Source organism: Peromyscus leucopus, chromosome 2 (assembly GCF_004664715.2).
Source record: "Peromyscus leucopus breed LL Stock chromosome 2, UCI_PerLeu_2.1, whole genome shotgun sequence".
Taxonomy (NCBI): Eukaryota; Metazoa; Chordata; class Mammalia; order Rodentia; family Cricetidae; genus Peromyscus; species Peromyscus leucopus.
The window spans coordinates 16,059,530-16,087,509 of NC_051064.1; the positions used below are offsets into that span (position 1 = coordinate 16,059,530).

At 41.8% G+C, this 27,980-nt stretch overlaps 1 protein-coding gene across 1 annotated transcript in view; it reads right to left on the minus strand.

Annotated features, from left to right (window-relative positions):
- Pip4p2 (phosphatidylinositol-4,5-bisphosphate 4-phosphatase 2) overlaps window positions 1-10,778 on the minus strand; it is a 61,194-nt gene extending 50,416 nt beyond the window's left edge. Inside the window, exon 1 of the mRNA XM_028871617.2 lies at window positions 10,519-10,778. Coding sequence (XP_028727450.1) covers window positions 10,519-10,624 — 106 coding nt within the window. The 5' untranslated portion in view covers window positions 10,625-10,778. The remainder of the gene's footprint in view (window positions 1-10,518) is intronic.
- Window positions 10,779-27,980: the final 17,202 nt, after the last annotated feature.

Here is a 27,980-nt window from a genome sequence, read left to right on the forward strand (position 1 = left end):
TTTCTTATAAACTATTTTGAAATTCATATTATGCATCAACCAAGTTTAAATAACTCAGTAAAACAGGAGTAGAAGAAATAATCTGCGACTCCCTCTAAGCACCCACCCATGCTGAGAACAAATGTTCTCTAATCAGTCACATAGCGTATACATATACAGAGAAATGAAATATTCCATGCTAGTCAGACTTCTAATTCTGAAAAGAAGAAATGTGTAATAGTTCTAAAAGATTCACATATTGTCTTTCCAATTTCTAAATACTATAACATTTAGAATTTAAGGGGCTGGAGAGATGGCTCAGAGGTTAAGAGCACTGGATGCTCTTCCAGAGGTCCTGAGTTCAATTCCCAGAAACCACATGGTGGCTCACAACCATCTGTAATAAGATCTGGTGCCCTCTTCTCTCATGCATGCAGGCATACATCCAGGCAGACCACTTGTACACAAAATAAATAAATCTTTAAGAAAAAAAAAAAGAATTTAAACAAAGATGAGACTTTGGAAGTAAAGGTGTGAGATAAGAAAGGTAATACGGGTTAAGCATATATTTTTAAGGTAAATACAGTTTGAGCATCTCTAACAACAACAAAAATCTAACCTCTAAAATGTTTTGAAATATATAACTTTTTGAACACTAGCATGGCAGTCAGAGTATTTCAGATTCAGAGCATAGCGGATTTTACCTTTTCAGATTAGGGATGCTCAATCTATAGAGCCTATGCAAATATTCTAATTAATTAGTTAATTAATTAACTAGAACACTCCTCATCCCAAAAACTTTGGATGAGAGATATTCTGTGTAGGTATATTCCAGGTGCTTCCAATTCCTTATAAACAAAAAACAAAACAATTGGGCCATAAAACATAAAAGCCAAACAAAGGTCACACTATATACTGTTTCTGGTATGAGAAACCAGGGCTCTGAAATGAAATAGGTAGCACCCAGCAGCAGTAAGAACGACTCTGAGGCTATGAAGGAATGGAGTTCCATGGTGCCTGGGACTCTCCTGAAGTCAGGGAAAAGAGCAAGTCTTTGCACATATCTTATTTTTATTCTCATAGAACATAAAAAGGGATCAATGGGGTTATTTTATAACAGCAACATGATTAAAGAAACATATCTAGAAACATATAAAAGAAACACAGCCAGGCGGTGGTGGTGCACGCCTTTAGTCCCAGCACTTGGGAGGCAGAGGCAGGCAGATCTCTGTGAGTTCAAGGCTGGGCTACAGAGTGAGTTCCAGGAAAGGCACAAAGCTACACAGAGAAACTCTGTCTCAAAAAACCAAAAATAAATAAATATAAATAAATAAATAAATAAATAAATAAATAAATAAATAATAAATGCAACACAAATCCATTAGAACTCTTCCTTCCCTACCCACACAAGTACAGAAGCTTTGTCAAAAACAAAACCCCAAACTCTGAAAGCACGTATTTATTCCTTTTAGAAACTATGAAAATGATGTTATTCCCATTATATTTAATACCTCTTAGTGATGATGAAATACAATGCAAAAGAAATGAGCCCAAAATCTTCTCCAGAATTGCCTACTTCACCCCATAATAGGATTACGGTTTTCATTTGCATCCCCGAATCGTTTCCCAAGGATTACTACCCTGGTAGACAGTTATGAACTACTTTGCTAGCTCTCCCCTGCAACACCTCTGCCCATCCGCCAGCGCCATCAGCAGGTGGCAGTGCTCTACACTTGATCTGTGCTTAGACAGGTGTGGAGGCTGAGGCAGGAGAAGCACACGTTCCCAGACAGCCTGAGCTACCTAGTGAGACCCTGTCTCCAAACATGAACATGAATGAGTAGATGGATGGACACTGACTTCAACCACATCTCAGCATTTTCAGTTTCTCAATCCCGTCCACCACAGTTGAGAACATCAGTCCACAACTGACAGCCCTTAGTTAGTGTTGTATCTTATTAGTTTCTCCTCATCATCTCTAAGTATTCATTTTCCATATGCAAATCAGGACAGTCTTAAAAAGTCAAAGTTCTAGGTGTCTCCTTCACTCTCATTACCCTCAAAATCCCTCCCTGGATGGTGACTCACCAAGCCTCCTGGTCTCAGTCTATAGCTATGACCTCTTCTACTGCTCTTCCCCCAATCTCCATGCTCTAACCCATGGTATCCCCAGCTCTGAAAAACTGCAGCTGTTACATTTGCTGTCCCCATTGTCCAGAAAACTCTTCTTTCCCTTAAAGTTTTGATGGCTGATTCTGACTCATTTTTCAGGGCTCTGATTGTTACCTCTGAAATGTCTTTCCTGGTCGCCCATCTGAAATACTTTCTGCCTTTGTTCCTTGCTTATTATTCTTAAATTACAGTGCTTACTGTACATAGCTCAAATGAATGGAAGTTCTTCAGCATATGAATAGCAAAATAAGCACTCAAATATTTGAAAGGATGGCTGAATGGACGAGTGCAGGAGGGGGTCTTGATTTAACATTTAAAGATGCCGGAAAGAACCTGAGTGAAATGTGAGAATTATAAAAACAGAATAAAAGAACCTTGAAGGCCAGTGCTTACAGAACTAGGGGTAAGATTCTAACAGGAAATGGGCATGGTGTTCCACTAGTGTGCCAGGAGCAGGTACACTTCATCCTTACTGAAGATTTGGTCTCAGTGAAGCAAAGTTTGACTTAAGAAACAATATGAAAGACATCCCTAAAATGGCATAAGTGGGTTATATTAACACAAAAGTCAAGTTTTCATGTTCATCAAGACCCTGTTTGTTCAGCATCATAGAAGGTATGCGCTGTGCCAGGACACTGAAGGAGCTTAATGACACTTTTCTCCAAAACGCTTCACATTTCTTGCTTATCATGACAATGTGACTTCTCAGTGGGTCTTTGGCAAACAACATGAACATTTAAATAAACTTCCCCAGGGAGTGTGTGCAGAAAAGAGCCTTGCATATAAATCATTTCTTCTTATCAACACATAACCAATCTTGGTTCTTCAGGTATGCAAGAAGATTTGGAAATTCAAATGACAAAGTACATCTAAAGACTCAGTATCAGTCTACTGAAATATAGAAAAATGCAGTTCCGAAAGAACTAAGATTACACATCCAGTTTGAACTAAGGTACACTCTCTAAATTCAGATTTTTCCAAGGATAAGACGTAAGAGGGTCACTAAGAACATACTTCCAAACCAAGAGGTATTTCCTAAAGATCACAATAGTGCATAATAAATGACAACTTGTGAGAACTAAATTTATGTCTGAAGTTTTAATTACTGTGCCTAAGAGATCCATAAAACAGAAATGCCTCTAATCTGTAAGCCCCTTGCCCAAGGACAGATACTCTCTGAGATGATGGAGGCTATTTATGTAAGACAACAAATCACATGTTTTTGATCCCCTAAACAAGTTTGTTTGACCCAACTACACTGGATGTGCTTAATCGAATATAAGCAGGAGGTACGCAGACAGGAAGCATGTCAGGATATATGCTTGCCCCTGATTGGATCTGGTCTTTTTAAGCCTCTGAAATGTGACTCTTCACCATTTTCTGAGAACCCTGGAATGGACCTGGCCAGAGTCCATCATCCTGGCAGTAGGGAGCCGCTATTCAAAGATGGCGCTGGCTTCCTGGTAGCCTAGCTGTAAACAACTCCATATTTGGCTATGATGCACGAGTATGGTAATTGGCCTTATGTCCTCAGCCTATCCCGTGGCTCCCCGTGCTGGCATTCTGGCGGGACCCAATCACAGTACGGCACGTTTGCCTGATTCCCTATATAAGCAGCTGCAGTTTAGTCCTCGGGGCCCCTCACCTCCCGCTCTCCCTTAACCAAGAGGTGCTCCAATAAAGTGTGTTCTGAGAAGAATCCTCGCATGGTGGTCGTTCTTCCTCGCTGGCCGAGGAGCTCGCCGCACCTGGTCAGTGTTTAACTAAAGCTTGCTTCAAATTTGGCTCAAAACTGTGGTAGTGGTCTTATTCTCACCCAATGAGATTAATAAACTTACCATTTCACCACTGAAAACATGTCCTCCAGTCTCCGACCTTGAGAGGGCCAGGCAAATATCATGACAGGCCCCCAATAACTCAGTTAAGAACTAGGCCTCAGTTCACAAACAAGGGGCAATCAATCACCAATGCCCCTGACACTGGATGAAGCCATATGTCTGAGCAACTCCCTTTCCTCACCCCTCCCCCAACTAATAATCAAACAAGGACAAAAGCCTTGGACTTGTCCAGTCTTGCCAAGAATGTAAAAGCTCTAGCCTTAGCCCACCCCTGCCAGCCCTAAACAATCAGAAATGTACTAATATGATTGCCACTTGTGTAAGCCAATGCTAGGTAGAATGGTCACACTGCTTTTAGAATTCCTTCAGCTGTGCTTAAAAGGAGCTTACACGTCTCCTTTGGTCTGATCGACATTTTGTACAGGTAAGCGACCCAACATGCATGTGGTATAATAAATGCTCCTGCTGACTGAATTGTGACTGGTGGTCTTCTTGGGACTTCTCACAGACCCTAACAATCTTAGTCCAAGAATGGGGTCGTGCAAGGGCAATTCTAACCGCTTGTTAGAAAACAAGATAAAAGTTTTGTTGCCAGGCAGTGGTGGCACACACCTTTAATCCCAGCACTAGGGAGGCAGAGCCAGGCGGATCTCTGTGAGTTTGAAGCCAGCCTGGTCTTCAGAGCCAGATCAAGGACAGGCACCAAAACTATACAAGGAAACCCTGTCCCAGAAAAAAGTCTCGTGACCTCACTTTCTTCAAAAACAGGGAATTTTTCTTGGAATGTGCTTTTGTGCCCCTCCCAGCGGCATCAGATAGGAGTGAGCTGACTTCAACTGCTGTTATTCATAGGCCTCTGTGGAAAAACATGTTTGTGCCATGTGTGGCTTGTCCTTGTGATTGAACACCTTACTTATGTGATTTTGGTTTTGTTTTTGTTTTCTGTTTGTTTTTTGAGACAGGATTTTATCTGTGTAGCCGTTACTGACTGGAACTCACTCTGGAGACCAGGCTAGCCTCAAACTCAGAGATCCCCCTGCCTCTGCCTCCCAAGTGCTGAGATTAAAAGCATGTACCACCACTGCCCTTAATCCTCAGAGTATAAATTAACTGAGTATAAATTGCCTGACGCTCGAGCACAGTTGACTATTGTGAGACTTTAGTGCACCCTATTTTTAGGCCCTGCATGCCACCAGCTAGAGCTGTAAACACTCAAGCAATTAAATTTTTTTTTTCACATAACACTTTACATGGACACATGCATATGCCCTGGCACACTCATAGGACTCCGAGGAGCTCCTTTAAAATGCCTCACATCTAAAGCTAAGTTCGGGATCGATCTTCTCCAAAGTGCAGTCCTCTGGTGTTCTCTGTTTCGGCGCAGACAAATAAACCATAAAGCTATAGAAGCAGAATTCTTGGATCTTTGCCATCGCCATCTCACTCCTAAGAGCCATCCACCAACAAGTTCAATCTCATCTACTCTTAGATTTGCTTTGGGTTTTGACTGGGAATTAAGCCCATGGCCTCTTGTCTGCTAGTTAAATGCTATGCCACTGGGTTTGATTTCCATCTTTTTCTTCGTTGGAAGAACGAAGGATCTGGTGAAATTGACCTCTCTGATCTCATTTCACAGCATGTGCCCTACATCTATCTCCACTCTAGCAACATTGGACTTCTTTCCCCACTAGGGCTTACATTACCCCATTCTGCTGAAGTTTTTTTCCATACTTTCTTTGCCTACAATCTGGTATGCTTTTCATCTAGATAACCTCTGTCCCATCTTTAAATTCCAATCAAAGCTCAGGAAAGCCTTTCCAGTCTCCTTTAACCAGGTTAAATCACAATGTATTGGACATGTTTCTTTCTCTCTTTCTTTTCCTTTCTTTCTTTCTTTCTTTCTTTCTTTCTTTCTTTCTTTCTTTCTTTCTTTCCTTCTCTCTCTCTCTCCCTCCCTCCCTCCCTCCCTTCCTTTCTTTCTTTTTTGTAAAAAGCATAAATATTTATTTGTAACAAAGGAGTGTATAGTGTTGAAAATCTACAACTTCTTGTTAAATTCATATTTGCACTCCACCTTTTTTTTTTTTTCTGGAGCTGAGTACCGAACCCAGGGCCTTGCACTTGCTAGGCAAGCACTCTACCACTGAGCTAAATCCCCAACCCCACACTTCACCTTTTTAAACAAACATTTATAATCATTATTTTATACAGATATAGATATGTAAATACAACATCGAGTACAGTGGTCCTTTAGCATTTTCCACTTAATTTTTTTTTAAACATAAAAACAGGTTATAACTCCAACGTCCAGAGTTATTTGAAACTGGAAAATATTTTCTCTGTAGAAAATAATAAAAATGATAACATTTCCCGATAAGCCCTTTTAAGCCAAATAATACCTGAATTATACATAAAATTATTGATTAGATTCTGAGATACAGAAGAATCCTATCTTCATCTGTTCAGAGAGCTATGTTTTACTTAAGTTGTGAGATTCCTATTCACTTCCCCTTCACTGTTTGATTTACAGCAGACATTTTTCTATAGGCTAATCCATAATCTAAAAAGATTTTAGCCTCCCCTCCTGAAAGTACAGCCAGCATATCCTTTCATCAGCTTGATACAGTACAAATTCTTATTGTAATAGTGAAATGTTTCACTAAAGATGCCCAGTGATTGGGCAAACCCAAAACTTATTATAAGCCACAGTCATCCTAGGATCCTCCCTGCTAGGTAGCCTCCCTGGATCTGTGGGTTGCAGTCTGATGGTCCTTGGTGTATCTGGTATCCGATTATGAGTGAGTACATACCATGTTTGTCTTTCTGAGTCTGGGTTACCTCACTCAGGATGATATTTTCTAGTTCCATCCATTTGCCTGCAAATTTCATGATGTCATTGTTTTTCTGTGCTGAGTAATACTCCATTGTATATATGTACCACATTTTCTTAACCCATTCTTCAGTTGGCGGGCATCTAGGTTGTTTCCAGGTTCTGGCTATTATGAATAATGCTGCTATGAACATAGTTGAGCATGTATCTTTGTACTAGACATGTTTCTAACACAGTCCTTGTCCCCTTTGCATTTTGTATTTCTGTGAGTGAAATACATTACATCATAAGAGAAAGGAAACTAGTCAGTTTTCCCTTTCCTACCACAGCTTGGCTAGCATGGTAGGATTCGTTGATGAATAAAGGAAAGAAACAAACCTAGACCTGTCCCTCTGTATGTAACCAAGTATCTCCTCCCTTTCTGAATTACACTCAAGCAATAAGTCACGTTCCCATTGTCAATACTCTGCACAATTAGACAATCTGGAATTCAAAACATTTTCACAGATTTTGCAAAGTGAGCCAATTAATTTTTGCTCAGCTGAGAAACTGCTCCCCCCAGAATGGACTGTGGGCATGTCTGTCAGACATTTTCCTAATTAATGATTGCTATGGGAAGTAGCAGCCCACTGCAGGCAGTACCACCTTCGAGCAGGTGGTTCTGGGTTGTATAAGGAAGCAAGCTGAGCGAGCCATGGAAAAAATGAGCCAATAAGCAACATTCCTCCACCAGTCTCTGCTTCAGATTCTGCCAAGAGATTCCTACCTTGAGCTGTAACTTGTAAGCTAGAATAAACCCTATCCTCCCAAATTTCTTTTGGTGATGGTGTTTTATTACATCAACAGAGAAGCAAACTAGAATACAAATGCACAAGTTATGTCATTCTCCCCTACATTGTCGAAAGTATTAGTAGATCTGTAAGAGAATCAATTAATATAGCCAAACTATTAACGCTTGTGGTATTTTTCGTCCCTACTTCCCTTTCAAATGAGACTAAAGCTGTGTTTGATTTTAATTTCTATGCCTGAACAAAAGCTAGTCGATATACCATAGAGCATTGCAGACAGGAGAGAAGTTGCACTCTGTAGCTACCCAGTGCTGACAGCGGAGACCACTAGCTTTCTACTTAGAAACTCAGGTGGATAGTTCCAAGGACTACATGTGACTCTTTTGGGGCAAAACCTAGTGTCCAATGTTAAATACCCTCCACTACATTATTAACAGTCTACCTAGAAATAAACACACCATAACTTTCAACCCAAATGCACTATTTCTTCACAGGAGACAGGAACTAAAATTTATGTTCCTTAGAAAGTGAGGAAAAGAGGAGTTGAAAAGGGGGCCCAGTGGTTAAGGGCACACATTATTCTTGCAGAGGATCCATGTTTGGTTACCACCACTCACAATGGGTGGCTCACAATCAACTGGAACTTCAGTTCAGGCCATCCAATGCTCTCTTCTGGCATCCTCGACCACTTGCAAAGACATGGCGCACATACACACACACACACACACACACACACACACACACACACAGTCTGAATAATTATAAATGGTATCATAAACTAAAGTTAATCATCAAAACATGCATTCAATTTCTTGTCTTTGGATTCCAACTAAGAATTTTACTGTTTTCATCTATTAACAGAGTCTGGTGATAACAGAAATCTTAAGTCTGAACTGATTAAGCCTGAAGTTTATTTATTCTTTCCCCACTGCATGAGCCCCATGAAGGCACAGTTTTGGTCAGGCTTGCTCAGGGCAGTACAGCACGTGGCACACTGTGCTGCCCTAAAGCTGCTGAATGAATGAATGCTGATGGAGTTCAAGTGTGCAAACAGTTATTTGTTATTAATCACGAAAAAAATACTGTCGAGATGCAAATAAAACGACGTTATTTCACATTTATGTTTCTTGCGTCATACGTATTGGCCATATGAAATTAGTGTTTTAAATATCTCACCTATCTCCTTCATCAGTACTGAAGAAATGATTCTACTGTAAGGCCAAACGGGCTTTTTGATTAAACACACCCTCAAAAGTGCTGGTTTAAAAGTTATTTAGAGTGAAATTACTTCTCTTCGGCGGTTGATCTATAAGTATCACACTTCCTTTGTGGTTTGAGGAATCTGATCAAATTAAGGAAATCTATAGAAAATAACGAAGGTCTATGCAGGTCCGTGTGTATGAGTATCAATCATGTACTGTTGTAACTACAGCCTGACTAAAGGTAGGAAAAGACAGCTCCATGACAGAGCATGAAAACATGTCCTCCATCAGTAATTTAAGTCCAAACTCAGTCCCCTAATAAATTGTCAAATACTTTCTCTTAGATGACTAAGTTAATGAAATTGAAACATTCGTTAGGGAATCGGTGAATAAATATTATTCAATATTTATTACAATACTGAATAGTACAATATTAATATTGAACTAGCCCACTAAGGGAAATCCCCAACTTGGTACCTGGTGAATTCTGACCAACAAGTATAACTTGTAGGTTTTCTGTGGGTGAGTTCTGTTGGACTTTTCCCCTTTCCTCTCAAGCTGTCAATCACACTGAATACTCCCAACTAACCATAGTTTTCCTTTGTCTTGCTGGGGTGGACTGGGATCCTCGGAGCTTATTTTCAAGTTATACAATGTTAAATAGAAATGCTAAATGCCAGACAACTTCAACCTGTTCCAGTGTGTCTCCAATTTCAGACACGAACTTAGAAAAAGTTGTGTTACAAGACATGTGACCTGCTTATATTTCAAAAGCATTAGCTTTTGCCTCCTTAGGTTTTTACACTTCATTCACATTCAGCCAAAAGAGAAAGACGAAGGAAGCTATGTTTGCACGTGCCATATTTAATGGTCTCTGCAAGGCTTGCCTTCCAGACTACTGGAGTAATCATCCAGAAGGCTTTGAACAAAGACAGATCTTTGAATAAGTCGAATCCTTTGGTAAACAGACTTCTTTTTCCTCACCGCACCATTTACCCGAATTCCTATTTATTCTACACTGAAAACAAAAATAAAAATATATGCAGTATAAACTTGGGTAACTTTTTGGAAGTTAATTTCAACCTCACCCAGATATGTATATAAAAAATACTTCACTTTCCCTTCTATCTGCAAGTTCTTCATTCACCACTGAAGCCGTGACACACACTTCTCCTCACAGGCAGGACTATTACCCAAAGCCTAGGGATTTCAGACATATTAGGAATATTGATTAACTCTGTCCCTTCTGGTTAGGCACTTCCCTGGTTGCATCGGGCTGTGGGGTGAGTGTAAGAGACGAAGATGTTTGGTGCTCAAGTCCTCTCAAGGACAGATGCCAAGGTGAGCAGTACCCCGGGTTTTTCAGCAACCCAAAGCACTTGTGAATGACTGAAGGATCTGCACCACCGCCCAGCTACATTTAGGGGCTGCTTGGGAAACAGCAGCACAGAGCCCGGGAGATTCACGTCAGATCCCAAACCCGGGTAAGAAGTGCTCAAGCACACACTCCCCACACCACTAGCAGCAGCAGCAGCAGCGAAGCCCTGCAGCGAGGCTCTCGGGCCGGCACGCACCGCCTGGGAAGGCAACAGTCCGCATCCTTCTCCCCCAGCCCAAGTGAGAGGCTCTCCGCCCCCGCGCCAGAGCTCCCCGGCATTCATCCTTCCAGACCTTTCCGTGAGCAGCAGGAAGGTCTATGCGGGCCTTACCTCTTGGGCTGCTCTCCTGCAAGTACGGCGGGGCGGTGGGAGTGACATTCCCGGAATGGGAGGCTGACAGCAGAGGCGAGCGTTCGTCCACCCCGTCAGCGGCCATGACTGCAGCAGCAGCAGTAGCAGGCCCGCCGCAGGCTGAGCTGGGTTGCGGCTCCGGAGGAGGAGGTGGTGGCCGGCACGGCTGCCGAGCTGCAGCTACGGCCTCCGGGAGGGCCCAGGATGTGTCACAAGGCAGGAGGCGGGGGAGGGGAGGGTGCGGGACCGAGGGACGGGGGGAAGGGAAGCACGCCGGGAGGCTGGCTGGGGGAGGGGAGGGGAGAGGGAAGAAAGAGCCCCGGAGGAGGAGGAGGAGGAGGAGGAGGAGGAAGGGAAGAGGTGGTGGAGGGGCACCCAGCCAGTCTGAGAAAAGAGGGAACAGATTAGGACTGTTTAGGAAATGGGGGAGGGGAAGAGATCAAGTAAGCACGAGGAGGGACCAATGGCATGAGAGGGTAAGGAATCTTTTAAACTTAGAGAAAGAGGATAAAGAGCTGCTTTGAAAAGCACTAAAAGAAAAGGCCTGTACTTGATTACGGGAAAATTAGAGCAATCAAGTTCAGCTCCTCCAGGAAGGAGGGGGGGGGTCTAACTTTGCTGATAAACTTTGCAGTTGGATAAAGAAAGTTTATTTCTTGGGTATCAATTCCTTCTTGGAAGTTTCTCCTTTGTTGTGAATCATAGCCCAGTATCTGTCGACTAAGGAAGATTTGTGCGCACTCGTTGGGTTTCCTCTTTTCCTTGGTGAATTTTTAGCAATATCAGTGCTGACATTTGATTTCGGCACTTTAAGCATAGATGTTGATTTTCCCAACTTTTGTTTCACAAAATAGGCTGTCATTTCAGTTTTTACAGTAATGAGACTTATGTAAGACAATTAAATCTTTTTCTCACAAAAGGTAATTTTTTAAAAAGCCATTGGGATGAAGAGATGGTTCAATGGTTAAGGTGCCCACTGGACTTGCTTAGGACACAAATCCAGTTCTCAGCACCCATATTAGGTAGTTCACAAACACCTATAACTGCAGCACACGCAATCTAATGTCTTCTTCTGTCCTACACACCACACACACACACACACACACACACACACACACACACACAATTTTTTTGTTGTTGTTTTGTTTTTTGAGACAGGGTTTCTCTGTGTAACAGCGCTGGCCATCCTGGAACTCACTCTGTAGACCAGGCTGGCTTCAAACTCTCAGAGATCCACCTGCCTCTGCCTCCCAAGTGCTGGGATTAAAGGCATGTGCCACCACTGCCTTACTTATAATCTTTTTAAAACATTCAGCGTATTTACTGTCTTATTTTCTTTCTATTTACATTTTTCTTCTTTTGATGGCTTGCCATATGAGTCCAACATAGTTTACATTTTTTAAAAAAGCAAATCAAAATTTAGAACACAACCAAATAAAAATGCAACAGGAATAAAAATTGTACCCTGGGATGATAGCTTTCCTGCTATGGTCACTTGGGAAGAGTCAGTTACTCACTTACTTGGGTGTCCTCACGTATCCAGTGGTCTGTGTTCAAGGTGGCTGAAAGGCACTGCAGGAAAACAGCTATGCAGGGAGCTGGTAGTTGCACCCTTCCATTACCATGAGTATAAGCAGCAGATATCAGACATTTGAAATCACACCCAGAATCCCCAATTTGCTCTCTAAAGACATATCTTTCTTCCTAATCAATTAAGTACCAGCTGGAAACCCTAAGGGAAGATAAAGAATGATGTTTTCCTTCATGCAGCATCTTTGGATGGTCAATAACAAGAAGATACAACACATATAAGTATCCCCATATGGTATGATTCCCTACGGGCATAGATGGGTCTCTAGTAGCCTAGGATATGAAGACTCAAGATGTAGCACTCCCTGCAAAAAATAGTTTATCCCTTGCAAAAGGAGTGGCAATACTTCACAGTTGGAGTCTGAAAACTACTGAGTTGAAGAAAGTTACAAAAAATCCAAAGAACCCTACTCATACCCTAGTTATGGTTTGGCTTGTCCTACAAAGGTTCCCCACACTAGCAGAATTGGGAGGTGCTGTAGAGGGTTAAGATGTGGAGCCTTTGAGTCATCAAAGGTATATAGCCTTGAAAGAGATTGCATTGGTGAGTTATAACTTTCTGGTCTCCACACTGCATCATGTGCGATATAGACAGTTTCTCCCAAAGTTGATTTTTCCATTGCCATCCACAGCCCTCATCAGAGGACAGCTAATGCCTTGTATTTGAATTTGCAGAGTAAGCTAAATAAGCCTTCTGTCTGTCAGTTAATTGCCTCGTGTATTTGGTTGTAGTAATGCAAAGATGACCAATAAATATCATATTCTCCACTCCTCAAACTCCATTTATTTTATTTTATTTTATTTTATTTTTGGTTTTTTTGAGACAGGGTTTCACTGCATGACATGGCTGTCCTGGACCTCACTGTGTAGGCCAGGTTGGCCTTGAAGTCACAGAGATCTGCCTGCCTCTGCCTCCTGAGTGCTGGGATTAAAGACATGCACCAGCACCGCCCAGCTCAAACTCCATTTTAATAGTATATTTGCATTTGTATTATCCTCTTCTCTACCCCCAGTTGACAAATGAAGTCAGAAGACATATATCTTTTTTGGGAGGGTGCTGTGGATATCACTGTATAAATAAAATGCTGATTGGTCAATGGCCAGGCAGGAAGCAGAGAAGAGAATTCTGGGAAGTGGAAGGCTGAGGCAGAGAGACACTGTCAGCCGCCACCATGACAAGGAGCATGTGAAGATGCTGGTAAGCCATGAGCCATGTGGCAAGGTATAGATCTATAGAAATGGATTAATTTAAGATATAAGAACAGTTAGCAAGAAGCCTGCCACGTCCATGCAGTTTGTAAGCAATATACGTCTCTGTGTTTACTTGGTTGGGTCTGAGCAGCTATGGGACTGGCAGGTGACAGATTTGTCCTGACTATGGGACAGGCAGGACCAGAAAAACTCTAGCTACAGGGAGGGTCCTTTTTAAAATTTTAAGTACATCATTCTCCCTTTCCTTTCCTCCTTCAAACCCCTTCCCAGACCCTCTCTTCCTCTGAAATTCATGGCCCCTTTTTCTTTGATTACTATTACTGCATATCTATGCATAATTTATAAATACAAATAGCTGAGTCTATTTATTGTTTGTATGTACATGATTTCAAGGCCAACCAATCGTATTATATAATCAGTTAGTGGCTCATCCCTAAGGAAGACTAATTCTTCCTCTCAGCATTGACTGTAATTCTTTGTCTAGGAATGGGGCCCCTTGAGAGTTCTCCCTTCCATGTTAGTATGTCTATTATTATTGTCATTGATTGGATCTTGTTTAGACAGACATATTGTTGAGGAATCATGGGTACAGGTTCTTTGTCATTTCTAAGAGATATAATTCCCTGAGCCTGGGGTACAGGAGTTATGTTGTAGCTGTATCCTGCAGGGCTGGGCACTCACCATCAGTTCTCTGTATTTTGATGGCTTGTGGTTTTCTGGGGTAGTCAGTCTCTGTAGGCTGCAAGAGAAGCTTCTCTGATAAGTAGTGAAAACTACATTCATATGTGAGTATCAGGATTAGTATTTAGAATGAAATTTGGAATTATACTGGTCTAAGAAAGTGGAGATGGTATGGTCTCCACTAAGGTCCATGACCTCCCCAGCCCCAGGTAGTTGGGCAGGTTTCCAGTACCAAGCATGATTTCCCTCTTGTTGAGTGGACAATAAGTCCAGTCAGACTTCTATTGCTTACCACCAGGATATGAGGACCACAATTGCACCTTTGGAACCTCTTACCATGTTGGTCCTTGTTGTGGCTCAGAGATGTCTCCTCTGGGTAGTGTAGCACGAATCTTAAAAGGTCTTATTAGTAAAACAAAATACCTCAGGAGCCAGCTGGTGGGACACAGGAAAACTTCCGACTACAGGGGAGGGCTATTGATTGTTCCCCGATTTGGCAGCTGGAATAGCAAGCACCTCCTGGTACTGTGAAAGCTGGTCCCTGGGGAGGAAGAAGCCATGTATCTTATTCACAATATGTCTCCAATGTCTAATACAATGCCTAGCACATAAACAAGCATATGCTATTTGCCAAACAAATAAGAAAATGATTGAATAAACAAATACAACAAATAAACAAAATCCCAGTATCCTTTTCTTTGGGGGGGGGGTGCTTTTCGAGACAGGGTTTCTCTGTGCACCTGTCCTGGATCTCGCTTTGTAGACCAGGCTGTCCTTGAACTCACAGAGATCCACCTGGCTTTGCCTCCTGAGTGCTGGGATCAAAGACATGTGTCACCACCGTCCAGTCAATCCCAGTATCTTAATAAAATTCTTCAACATGGAAAAGTCAAGATCAGAGCTGGGGATATAGCTTAGTTGGTAGAGTGCTTGCACACCATGTACAAGGCCCTGTGTTCAATCCACAGTACCACATAAACAGGATGTGGTAGTACAGGGCTGTAATCCCAGCACTAAGCAGGTGGAGGTAGCAGTAACAGAAAGAAGTTCAAAGCCAGCTTCAAGTACATAACAAGGTGCAGGCCATCGTGGACTGTGATGATATTCTGTTTCAGGGTAAGGGTGGGGGCATCCCCTGTGCTTAAGCTGGTTGAGATATCTTGGGATCCAGCAATCCTTCTGTGTCCTGTCTCAACCTTTGAAGCATCTGAAACTCTAAGTGTGTACCACTGTGGCCAGCTCATTTCTTGACTTAAAAAATTCTGTATCAGCATGGGCATATGTGCATGCATGCAAGTGCCTGAAGATTCCAGAAACATTGGATCCCTTGGAGCTGGAGTTATCAGAAGTTGTGATCCACCTATCAGGGAACGGAACTTGGGTCCTTTGCAAGGGTAGTATGAGCTCTTAAATGCTGAGCCATCTTTACAGTCCCTTCATGGTTTTTTAATGAAGATGACAGTATTGCCATTTGACCAAATAATATTTTTTTATTGTTGCATTGTGCCTCTCCAACTATAGTTGTACCTAGAAGAGTGGTAAGTCTGAAGAATGTTTCCCCTTTTACTTCATTATATGGTTATTTTTCTTTACTCTGTTATACAGCTTCCCCATTAAACTTAGAACTTATTTGAAGCTAATGGCAGTTACTCCTACACTGTAAAAGGTAGTAGATATCAGCCTGGTCTCCAAAGCGAGTTCCAGGAAAGGCACAAAGCTACACAGAGAAACCCTCTCTCGAAAAACCAAAAAAAAAAAAAAAAAAAAAAAAAAAAGTAGTAGATACATGGAGATTGTATTTACAGTAATGCCAAATCAGACAAAAAATTTCTTAAACTTCATTCTGGTTGCAGGATAAACTATGACTTATAGTTACTCAATAAAGGTTAAAAAACACTCACCAATTCATGATATTTCATTTTTATGACATCTATTATCTTTATTCACTAGAGAAGCTAATACATCTGTCAGAATAAAAGGTTTTGTCCACACAAGAATATATGAGATTGTAATGGGGCTAAACTGCTAAACTGCTACCCTAATTATTTGCTGCATAACAAACCACATCAAAAGCTTGTGGCTTTAAACAACATGACTTGTTTTTCATGACTTTCTGTAGGGTGATTGGTGATTATCTGGTCAGACTTGCCTGAACGTAGCCAGCTGAGCTTAGCTGGCAAGTTTGCTGATGACTGGTTTCAGTTGGAACATATGAGGCTGCTGGCATCTTCACATAATCCTCATCCCAGACTTTCTCATGTGTCTGTTGGTACTCCAAGAGGAAGCCAAAGAGGTCAAAACAATGTCACTTCCATAACCTGCTTCCACCACCAGCTGCTTTCTCAGCCTGCCTTTGGCCCACAGTTGGATGCCTAGAGGTCTCCTTTTGTGGTCCAGGTTACAAGGCCAGTGGAGGAATAGGCACTGTTTCTTGGTGGGAGAACCAGCAATCACATTGCAAAGGGGCATGGAACATAAGAGGACATGATTGTTTGAAGCACTTGTACAGTTTGTCTTCTTTCCCAATGGTCTGCATCCTCTTCAGGAAAAGGCAACTTAGAAAAAGTTTGTTGTACCCACACTGTGTTTTGGAAGTCCTTACAGAAACTAATGTGGAGGTTTAATTAGTCTCCATTGTGAGGTATAGAGACGGAAGCAGTGTAACATCTAAGAGCCTACACAGGAACCCCCTGATGAATTAAGGGGTTAGTGCCATCCCAGATTGGATCTAGTATAGAAGCCAGTTTAGCTCAGGCCTCTGTCAGTCCCCACCAGCAAAGTTATCCTCACCAAATGCGCTCCCTCAACTTTGGACTTTCTAGACTCAGAAACATGAGCCAAAATAAACTTTTTTGGTTTTTTGTTTTGGGTATTTTTTTCTTTATTTTTGTTTATTTGTTTGTTTCTTGCCAATTTTCCATTCTTGGGTATTCTGTTACAGCAACAGAAAATAAACTAAGAAAATTACCCAAATCAACTTGGTGTCTCTTGTCACCTATGTCCAGTTCAGGTTCACACAAAGCTCTTTGATGTGACTCTACATGTTCAGCCCCTTAGGGAGAGCAGAATTCTGAAATGTACTGGCGAGCATGTTACTGCTCACTTGTGTAGATCAGCACAGGATTCTCCTTCATTAGGACACAATTCTGTTTCCTCTGCTATTCCATTTTCTGTCTACTGTTCTCCATCCCTCTTGGTCTTCCACTGAATTCATTCTTTTCTGTAACATATGCCTCCTATTGACAGCTGAGTGGCTTTTTCAGCCTGCCTGCTGCCAAAAGAGAATTGGAGTCACAAAGGACTCCTTTCATTTGATACTGTCCCTTTAAATCCATATTTATATAATTCCCTGTTGAATGTGAAATACCCTCTATAAGCTCATGTGTTTGAACATGGCCCCCAGCTAGTGGTGCGTTTTGAGAATGCTATTGAACATTAAGGGGGTGGTGGTGCTGTGTTGGAGGAAACTGGGGTCACTGGGAGTAGAACTTGATGTTTTACAAACTTGCCCCACTTCCTGTTGATCCTCTTGTTGGGAGCATGAAGGTCCTTGTACCCACAGATCACCAAGGAAACCAGGAATGTTAAGTATGAAGGATTGTCCTTTCAAAGAAAAAGGTGTATAACTGGTTTTTCCATCCAGAAGGCTGGGATAATAGCCTGGTAATCTACTTTATCTGTAGGGCCAGGCCATGACAAGCTCCCACAAACAGGACCAGAGATGGCTTGTAGGTTAAATGACCCTTACCTTATCTGTACAGCCAGGGACACCCTCAAGTTCCCACAACCAGGACCAGAGATGGCTAGTAGCCTAAATGACCCTTACCTTATCTGTATATCCAGGAGCACCCTCAAGCTCCCACAACAAAGACTAACAGCCTAAATAACCTATGTGCTATCATATGACTGAGTCCACACTAGAGCCTTCCCTTGACCCTTGAGCTAATACAGGTAGCCTATCTCTAGGACCCATCTTCTTGGAAGAAATGACATGTACCATGAGTTGATGTAATTATGTGTCCTTGTGCACTAGTGTGCTGGGGGATGTCTTTCCGTACACTGTGAATATATATTGTTCCCATTGGTTAATAAATAAACTGCTTTGGCCTATGGCAAGTCAGCTTAGAGGCAGGCAGGAAATCCAAGGAGAGAAAGAGGAAAAAGAGAGGCGATGTGGGAGAGAGATGCCAGCTGTCCCTGAAGGAATAGCAAGATGCCAACAGACCGGTAATGCCACAGCTATGTGGCAAAGTATAGATTAATAGAAATGGGTTAAGCTATAAGAGCTAGAGAGGAAGAAGCCTGCCATAGGCCATACAATTGGTAATTAATATTAAGTCTCTGAGTGAGTATTTTATAAGCAGCTAAGAATGGTGGGACTGGAGGAACAAGGGACTGCAGGGCCAGGCGGGACCTGAGAAAACTTATGGCTACACTGGGGATTGTATTACAGCAGAAGGTTGGGCTTTTGTTGTTGTTTTGGGTTTTTGTTTGTTTGGGTTTTTTTTTTCCCCCAAATTGTGCTGTGTTTAAAAATGCTGGCAGTAAACTGCATGGCATCAGACTCCCAAAGTTCACAGTCTCTACTTCCTGACTTCAGTGGGACATGACTAGAAGCCTCCTGCACCTGCTGTCCTGGTTCCCCTGTCTCAATAGACTGTATCACCTTGAATTGTAAGCCAAAGTAACCCCTCCCTCTGCTAAGTTGCTTCTTGTCAGGCTTTTTTGTCACACTAGTGAGAAAAGTAGCTTAGCACAGGAAACTGTTACTGAGAGTGGGATCATTGTGGTAGACCTGAACATGCGGTTTTTAGGTTTTGGAACTAGTTTTCAAGAGAAATGTAGAAGAGTTTCAAACATCTAACTAAAAAGAAAAAGTTCTTAAGTGCTGTCAACCAAGCTTATTGGGATATTCTGATTGGAATTTGAAAGGCCGGAAAGGCTGAAAAAAATGTGTATAGTGGAAGGCTGGTTCATGAGCTTTCAGACAGGAGCAAAGACTCAATCAGGAAGTGATGTGGACTATTCCTCTGCACTGTCTTGAGAACATGAGTGAGGCTGCTGCTTAGGAGTAAGGGATTAATTTGCATGGCAGAGGACATTTCAAGGCCGGACATCCTCTAAGCTGTGGAATGGTTATTGTTTACCACTGTAGATCCAGGTCTAGTGAAAAGGAGCAGCAAAAAGATAGTTAAAATGTGCAATTTATTTGAAAGGAAAGACCTTAAATTCAGAATGCAGGTGGGATTTCCTGCTTCTGGAAAGCAATTGCTTAGAGAATTGTTTCCCCAGGATCAGCACACAGAAGCTGGTGCAACTGTGACCCAAGGGTCCATCTTAAGGTAGCAGCAGAACTTGATGATGTCTTTTTCGTGGTACAGGTTTTGCAGGAATAGAAGATGCAATATTGGAGTCTTATACCACAGTTATCCAAGCCAAGCAGTCTGTGCACTGTCAGAAATCTGTGTTTATATCTTATAATTAAAAGAGATTTTTGTTTGAGGTTTCAGGTTGTTTGTTGTTTGAGGTTTGTTTCACTGTACTGTACCGAGGTTGGCCTGGAACTTACAACGTGTGGTAAATAAATGTTGAATGGCAACTTGACAAGATTTAGAATCACCCATGAGAAAAGCCAGCAGACACACATTTGAGAGATTATTTAGATTGGGCTAGCCACTGAGAATGCCTGGGAATGATTTTTTTAATTAAGTTCATGAAAGCAGGAAGACCAAACCTAAATGGGAGTGGTCTAGATATGAGGAAAGCCTATGGAAAAGCATTTGGGTTTTTGCCTGCTTTCCTTTGTATCTTGCTGGTGAATTCACATACTCTGCTGCTGTTGCTGCTGCTGCTTCTGCTATTCACTGACATCTGGAACTAGATTCTTCAGCCCTTCAACATAGACTGATAGACAGTGAATTTCCATGAACCCTCCTAGCCTTTGGCACCAAAGTGGAACTGCTGAGGCACTTAGCCTAGTGTAGTAATCAATTACCATGTTCTTAGCCTTTCCAGGATGAAGACAGACATTGTTGGACAACCCAGACAGATATTGTGTAAGCCAATATAATAAAACCCCCTTTAACATATATCCATTCTTTTGGTTCTGTTTCTTTAGAGAATCCTGATTAGTACACTGTATAACTGTGGCTGGCCTTGAATTCACAGCACTCTTACAATTTCTGATAGTTAAATGCTAGGATTGTAGACATAAGCCACTGTACCTAGCTTAAAAGAATTGTTAGGAGGAAATATTTTTCTTTATGGAAATATTTAACTTTTAGAACAGAACATTTTTCTCATTCCCAAATTGTTTTGTTGTATTATTGTTAACCACTTGGCCTCTTTGTTAGTTTCTCCAAATAAATGCTCTCAATTTGAATAATGTTCCTATTGGTTATTAGTTTACTTTATTGTATTCTCAAAATCTTTAGAAATATTTGTGGGGCAGGAGAGATGGCTCAGAGATTAAGAGTACTGGCTGCTCTTCCAGAGGTCTTGCCTGAGTTCAATTCCCAGCAACCACATGGTGGCTCACAGCCATCTATAGTGAGATATGGTGCCCTCTTCTGTCATGCAGGCATACATGCTGACAGAACACTGTGTACATAATAAATAAATAAATCTTTTTTTTTTTTTAAAAAAGAAATACTTGTGAATTAAGCTAAGAAAAGGTGCAATGCTAGTCAAGGAGATATACAATACACTTGTTTACTTTTAACCTATCCTAGTACATTGCTAAACACCTGTATTATCTTAACATAAACAAAATATGTGATATCCTGTGCCTATAATCTCAGCACTGCAGAGGTGGAGGCAGGTAGATTAGGAGTTCAAGGTCATCCTCAGCTACATAGAGAATTCATTGCCTGTTGAGCTACAAGAGATCCTGTCAAAAAACAAAAGACAAAACCCCCCAAAGCCAAGAAGTAACAAAACAAAGCCCAGAAAAATGGTACTTTATCTTGATTGAGTCATGCATATCATCCAAGTGACTGTAATAATACATTTCATGTAAATGCAGAGTTCTATTTGAATTTGCACTTGTGTAAAAGTGTTTCTTGTCATATGTAATTTGACTAATATTGGCCTGCATTTGAAAACCTATCAAAATAGCTTTATAAAACTTCTCTTGGACACCATTAATAATAGGTTTTTATTTTTGTATAAAAAAGAGTGAGCTAATGTAGCTGTGAGTGAATAATGTTCTCTCCTTGAAATTGCCTCAACCCCATGGTACATATATTTTCAGAGAAAGGACATTTAGGATATGGTGAAGTTGATGGTATAATAAGGTGGAGCCCTAATTGAACAAAATTAGTATGGGTGTGGGGGGGATGGTGGGGATGGGGGTGGTTACATCTACCTGTTTGTGTGCATGCATGTGTGTAGGTGAGAGGACACCTGGCAGGAATCAATTCTTTTTCCACTATGAGAGGTTTAGGAATCAAACTCAGGTCCTCAGGCTTCTTGGCTGTGTTTTTACTGCTGAGCCATCTCTGGCTTGAAATAGCATTCCTTTAGGAAAAGGCAGTAGCGCTAATTAGTTTGCTCTCTCATCAAGCATGCGAGGGGAAATGTTACTTAAAGACACAGTTACATAAGTGTGACCACCTTCAAGTCAGGAGGAGAGCTTTTACCTGCCCACAAACCTGCTACCTTTTATCTTGGACCTTTGTACACCCTGAAATCTCTTGTATTTTTATGGCAGCTCAAACTGAACAATAAATCCTCAAAGGTAAGATTAACATTACAAATATTTTTTCCCAGTCCTGGGGAACCAAACCTAAAACTTCACATATTCTAGGCAAGTCTAATGTTTACCTCCATCCCAGCCTCAATATTACTTTAAAAAGAAAATCCATTTAACCCTTTGAGATATATATACATATATATATATATGACATATATATACACACATATATAAATATACACACACGAATCCATCAACATTGTATTACATTTATTATCTACTATAACACAATTCTGTATATTTGAACAATAAAAAAGGCTAGAAACATCAACACTTGGGACATATTAGATATATTTCTATAATGTGATAAGTACAGATCTAAAGAGAATGATACTAATCTCCATATCCTGATATTGAAAGTCTCCAAAACAGTTGCCTTTCATTTAGCACTCTATACAGTCACAGGACAAAGCTGGCCTGAGTCATTAGTACAAAAGGCTGGATATACCCTGGAAAGTCTTAAGACTTGTCTCATGGACCTTCACCAGACCTACCTCAGAGCACCACAGCATGCCCAACAGTCAATTAGTGAAAAGTAAAATCATTCAAAATATTATGATGATTCTCTTCTCAACCCACCAGAGACACTAAAAGTGTAAGAATGAAAGACTACCTTTGTTTAAAATGAGAGTCACTCAGAGTTCACACTGTACAGTTTTTATCTTGAGTTTTAATTTTACAATCATTTGAGAATGTAGATGGTATAGCCACAAATTATGGTATCCATTGCTTTTTAAATGGTTTTAATTTGTATATCTTTTGTACATTGTCTTCTTAGATATTTGGCTAATTTTAATTGTTTTGTTGACATTGGTGCTGCCAACTGTCAGGATACGAATAAATTGATTTGGAAAACTAAAAAAAAAAAAAAAAAAGATTATGGATTAGCCTGTAGAAAAATGTCTGCCATAAATCAAACAGTTAAGGGGAAGATGAACAGGAATCTCACTTAAACAACTTAAGTAAAACACAGCTCTCTGAACAGATGAAGATAGGTTTCTTCTGTATCCCAGAATCTAATCAATATTTTTATGTATAATTCAGCTATTAATTGGCTTAAAGGGGCTTATTGGGAAATGTTATCATTTTTACTATTTTCTACAGAGAAAATATTTTCCAATTTCAAATAACTCTGGACTTTGAAATTATAACTTGTTTTTATGTTTTAAAAAAAAACATTGAAGTGGAAAATGCTGAAGGACCACTGAACTCGATGTTATATTTACATATCTGTATCTGTATAAAAAAATGATTATAAATGTTTGTTTAAAAAGGTGAAGCGCAGCCAGGCGGTGGTGGCACACACCTTTAATCCCAGCACTCGGGAGGCAGAGGCAAGCAGATCTCTGTGAGTTCAAGGCCAGCCTGGGCTACCAAGTGAGTTCCAGGAAAGGTTCCAAAGCTACACAGAGAAACCCTGTCTCAGAAAGAAAAAAAAAAAAAGAGTTCTATGATCTCAGGTACCACAAACGTAAGAGTTTGACCCAGAAATTTCACTGTCTTTTTTAAAAAAAAAAAAAACTTAATTATTTTATGTGCATTTTAAAAGATTAATTTATTTATTATGTGCATAGTTTGCATATTTACCTGCATGCCAGAAGAGAGCATCAGATCGTATTATAGATGGTTGTGAGTTACCATGTGGTTGCTGAGAATTGAACTCAGGTCTGCTTGAAGAACATTCAATGCTCTCAACCTCTAAACCATCTGTCTCTCCAGCATTGGTGTTTTACCTGCATGTATGTCTGTGTGAGGTTGTCAAATCCTCTGCAACTGGAGTTACAGACAGTTTCGAGCTGCCATGTGATGCTGGGAATTAGAATCGAATCTGGGTCCTCTGGAAGAGCATTACTGTCCTTAACTGCTAAGCCATCTCTCCAGCCCCCAAATTTCACTTTTTTAATAGAAATTATATACTCCCGATTGCGTCCTATGTGATGAACTCAGCACCGAAGCAACCCCTTTCCTAAGTCGCCTGTGACAATCCTGTCAGGTCTAGTGAACTGGCCACCAAACACCACCTCCAGAAGTGGTACAGCTGAACGCCAGCCTATGACATGATCTTCATGAGCTAGGAGAGACTCGAGTAGACCTGTATGAATTAGGCTGGCATACAATCAAATTTGTAAAGTGCTAATGCAGTGCAGGGAAAAGACTAAGCCTGTTCTAGGGATGGGCAGTTATGCCCAGCTCCTCCCCACCCCACCCCCGCCTAGTAAGCTGTGTACATTCCTCTCCTGCAGGAAAACGGATGTGTGTGGAAATCATTTGCCTAGCCCAGCGTCCTCTCAGCAGGCAGGTAATCAATGGAGGACAACAGCCAGTTGCAGCTCAAGCCCTGAGACTATCGGATCTGGGGAGCCTGTGGGTCCGGACACAGCAGGTGACAGTCTGGCTGCACTCTGCCTTGCCTTCGGCTTGTCAGAGCAACAGCAGGCATCGCAGGGCCATCCAACCTGTTGAAAGTGCTGGAAGGTTCGTGACAGCCTGGTGTGGCAGCACCCCAAGTTGAGAAGGCAGGATGACTCTGGGAGGGTAGCTGCTATGTGGGGTGCCTGCCATTTTTGCCACTATACTCAACATTGATATTTCGAGGAAACAACTGATACAAGTGATGAAATTTTTCCATGCTCTATTGGACTTTGCTACCTTTTTTTTTTTTTCTTTTTCTTTTTTATTCCCTTAGCTGGGATTAACTGGAATTTTCTAGGGAGGGTTGTGGGACTTCATTTATTTGTGTGTGTGTGTGTGTGTGTGTGTGTGTGTGAACTTGTGAACTTTCTGGGGTCAGTTTCATTGCCTTCTGCGATGCTGAGGCAGGGCCTAGTCTGTTTCTGTCCCTGTGTAGCCTATTCCAAGTTGGGTGGCCTACAAGCTTCCAGCCTACCTTTCAATTCACTGGGATTTCAGACACACACCACCACATCCAGCTTTTTATTGAGTTCTGGAGATTAAACACAGGCTACCAGGCCTGTGTGGTAAATGCTTTTGTCTGCTAAGCCATCTTACTGACACCCAAAATGGTTTCATTTCATAGATATGATGCTGAACTCTTAAGTGTTTTATGGACATAGGGAAGTATCTGAAAGTTGTGCAAGCACACAACAATTAAGAATGTAAAATCCGCCGGGTGGTGGTGGTGGTGGTGGTGGTGGTGGTGGTGGTGGTGCACACCTTTAATCACAGCACTGGGGAGGCAGATCTCAAGGCCAGCTTAGTCTACAGAGTGAGTTCCAGGATAGGCTCCAAAAGCTGCACAGTGAAACCCCATCTTGAAAAACAAACAAACAAACAAACAACAACAACAACAACAAAAAAAAAAGAATGTGAAATCCAGGCACACAGGCTGTGAGAACCAGGCACAGCCATAAAATCCTTGGGAACTTTGTAGTTGAGTAAGGCTCAGAGCGTATACAACAGGGTGAGCAAGAAAAGTCATTCAATGGCCTGTTGGTTTTAATGTGGCGGTGAAATGTTATTCATTAAAGGACGTTGTTATCATTTGAGGAAGGCCACAAGGCACGACAAAATCCAATATCAGAGTTTTATTAGGAGAAGGGAGGGACAGGAAAGAACATGACCAGGCCTGTGGAAGACACGTGCACAGAGAGAGAGGAGGAAGAGAGAAGGGGGAGGAATCTGCTTCTTATGGATTCCCCTGCACATGAGCATATGGACTTAATGGAGCACAGGTTATGTAGGATGTAAGGCCCTCTACTTGGCTACTGAACTGCACATGTGCAGTCATGTAGCTGGGGGAGTGGCCAGGAATTCCAACACCTGTGCCTGAAAATATTAAAACAATGGTTAAAGAACTGAAAGAAGGTGCCTTGTGTGGATATAAAAACGATACTCCCCCAAACTATAAGGTTATTATTAAGAGTACCAGTCCCAGGGGTGGGCTACCTTCTTAAGAGGTTTTGGCCACGGAGGATGTTTGGCCCTGAAACTATACAGGCTCACGCCACTAGTTCCCAACAGAACTAGACACTAAGACCCCATTGCTGAAGGCACTGCATGCTCTGAAGAAGTCAAGCTTGGATTTGGCTGGAATCTTATTCCCTATTGGCTTGCCTTCATAGTGCCAGAAGGTATATGTAGTCAGATGGGGGAAACTGCCATCATAATCCTACTCATCTGTGGCCCCTGTGTGCTATGCTATAAACATGAAAGGCTGGATGTGCCCACTGGTGTAATCTATGGCACAGTTGATGTGGGTACAATCAATTGCTTTCTAATTTGATATTTTTTTGAGACAGGGTCTCTCTATGGAGTCCTGGCTGTCTTGATATTTGCTATGTAGACCAACCAACCTGACCTCAGACTCACAGAGATCCGCCTACCGCTGCCCCCTAAGTGCTGATATTAAAGGTGTACACCCATCACACCCAGCTCTAATCAGATTTAAAAACATGCACCACAAGAGGGACTCCCCACTCAGTACTATAAAACAGGGCAAAGTCCAGCAGATGAGAACCCATGGGTCCTAGAGGGTAAACATTGTGGTGGTTTGCTAAATGGATATGATGTGCCTGCCATTACCTTGTGATGATCTTGCTTATGCTCATAGGCTATTCTCAGTGTTATCCTTGGTCAAGAAAACATTTTTCCTCAGTGAATGTGCATAGATTCACAACTCGTCAAAGTGTGGTTTGAATAGGAATGGTCCCCATAGACTCATGTATTGGTGAAATTATTTTGGCCACTCCACGTAGTTAAAAGGATATTTATTTAATGGCGTAACTCACAAATTAAGTAATGGGTAGGTCGCAGGGTCTGGGGAAGGTGTAACGCAGTCCAGCGGTGTTCTCCGGAGCTCTGCACAGTCCACCTTCACCGTTCAGCATCCTGGCACCGAGCGAGTACACAGAGAGCGCTGGCCCATCCAGCTCTCCGGTCCCCAGGCGCCTCCCCTCGCTCTGCGTGACAGTTGCCAGAGTCTCAATGGGGGTTGGAACTTCCAGATCCAAGCTGGAATGGCTACCCACTACATCCATGTCTTTGAATGCTTGGCCATAGGAGTGGAACTATTAGGAGGTATGACCTTGTTGGAGTAGGTGTGGCTTTGTTGGAGGAAGTGTGTCTCTAAAGAGTGAGCTTTAAGGTCCCAGAAGCTCAAACCAGGCCTAGTGGCTCACAGTTCTCTGCCTGCTGCCTACGGATCCAGATGTAGAACTTGCAGCTGGTTCTCTAGCACTAAGTCTGCCCACACGACACCATGCTTCCCACTATGACAATAATGGACTAAACTGTAAGGCAGCCCCAATTAAATATCTTCCTTTGTAAAAGTTGCTGTGGTCATAGTGTCTCTTCACAGCAATAAAAGCCCAACTAAAGCAATGTTGAAAATAAGTGATTGATGAATGCTCAGGGTAAGTAAGCTATTTGTATCAACCCTTTATGGCTTAGTAAACATTGTAAAAGAGAGCTTAAACAATTATAAGAACTGGAGGAAGGGACAGAGTGCTGTGGAGTGCTATACTCTGGGCACAATATAGTATTTGCCCTCTTGAGCTCTATGGCTGTGATTACCCACATGAAACCTGTACAAAATTGAGCCTATATACATTTCGTCCTGGAGTGGGGGGCAGGTTCCACAAGACTCTGCCCATCCCTGAGGATGTATAGTCAGGTACAGTTCTCTGAGAAAGAATTTTTTTTTCTAGTGGTATGACCCTTTGTAAGTTGCTCACGCTCTTGTAAATAACCACTTACCCCCAATTCTGTAAGTAACTAAAGCTAGATTTGGGTGGAGTCATTTATATGCACTGCTATTGGTTTCTTTGTCTGCTCAGAAATGCTCACACAATGCTGGCCTATATTTAATATCTAATACATTGGTTTTGAAGAAGGGCACTGAAAATAAATACAATTATTTTCACTGGTATGGTAACACCGGCTGGGTGACACGGATACCTCAGGACTGGGGATTGGTTGGTTTAAGGCCATATCCCTACCTCAAAAGAGCAAAACCAGCGCAACAAGAACAAGATCAACAACAACAGAATAGTGTTTGAGCAATGCCGGGCTCTGATTCATGCTGATGGGTGAAAGTTCAAGAGAGGGTGTAGTAAAGAAATCTCTGAAATGACCACTCCGTGGGTGGGGGTCAGGTTTTTATTGTAGATAAGTGAGAGACAGGAAGAGAGGGAGAGGGAGAGAGAGAGGGAGAGAGAGAGAGAGAGAGAGAGAGAGAGAGAGAGAG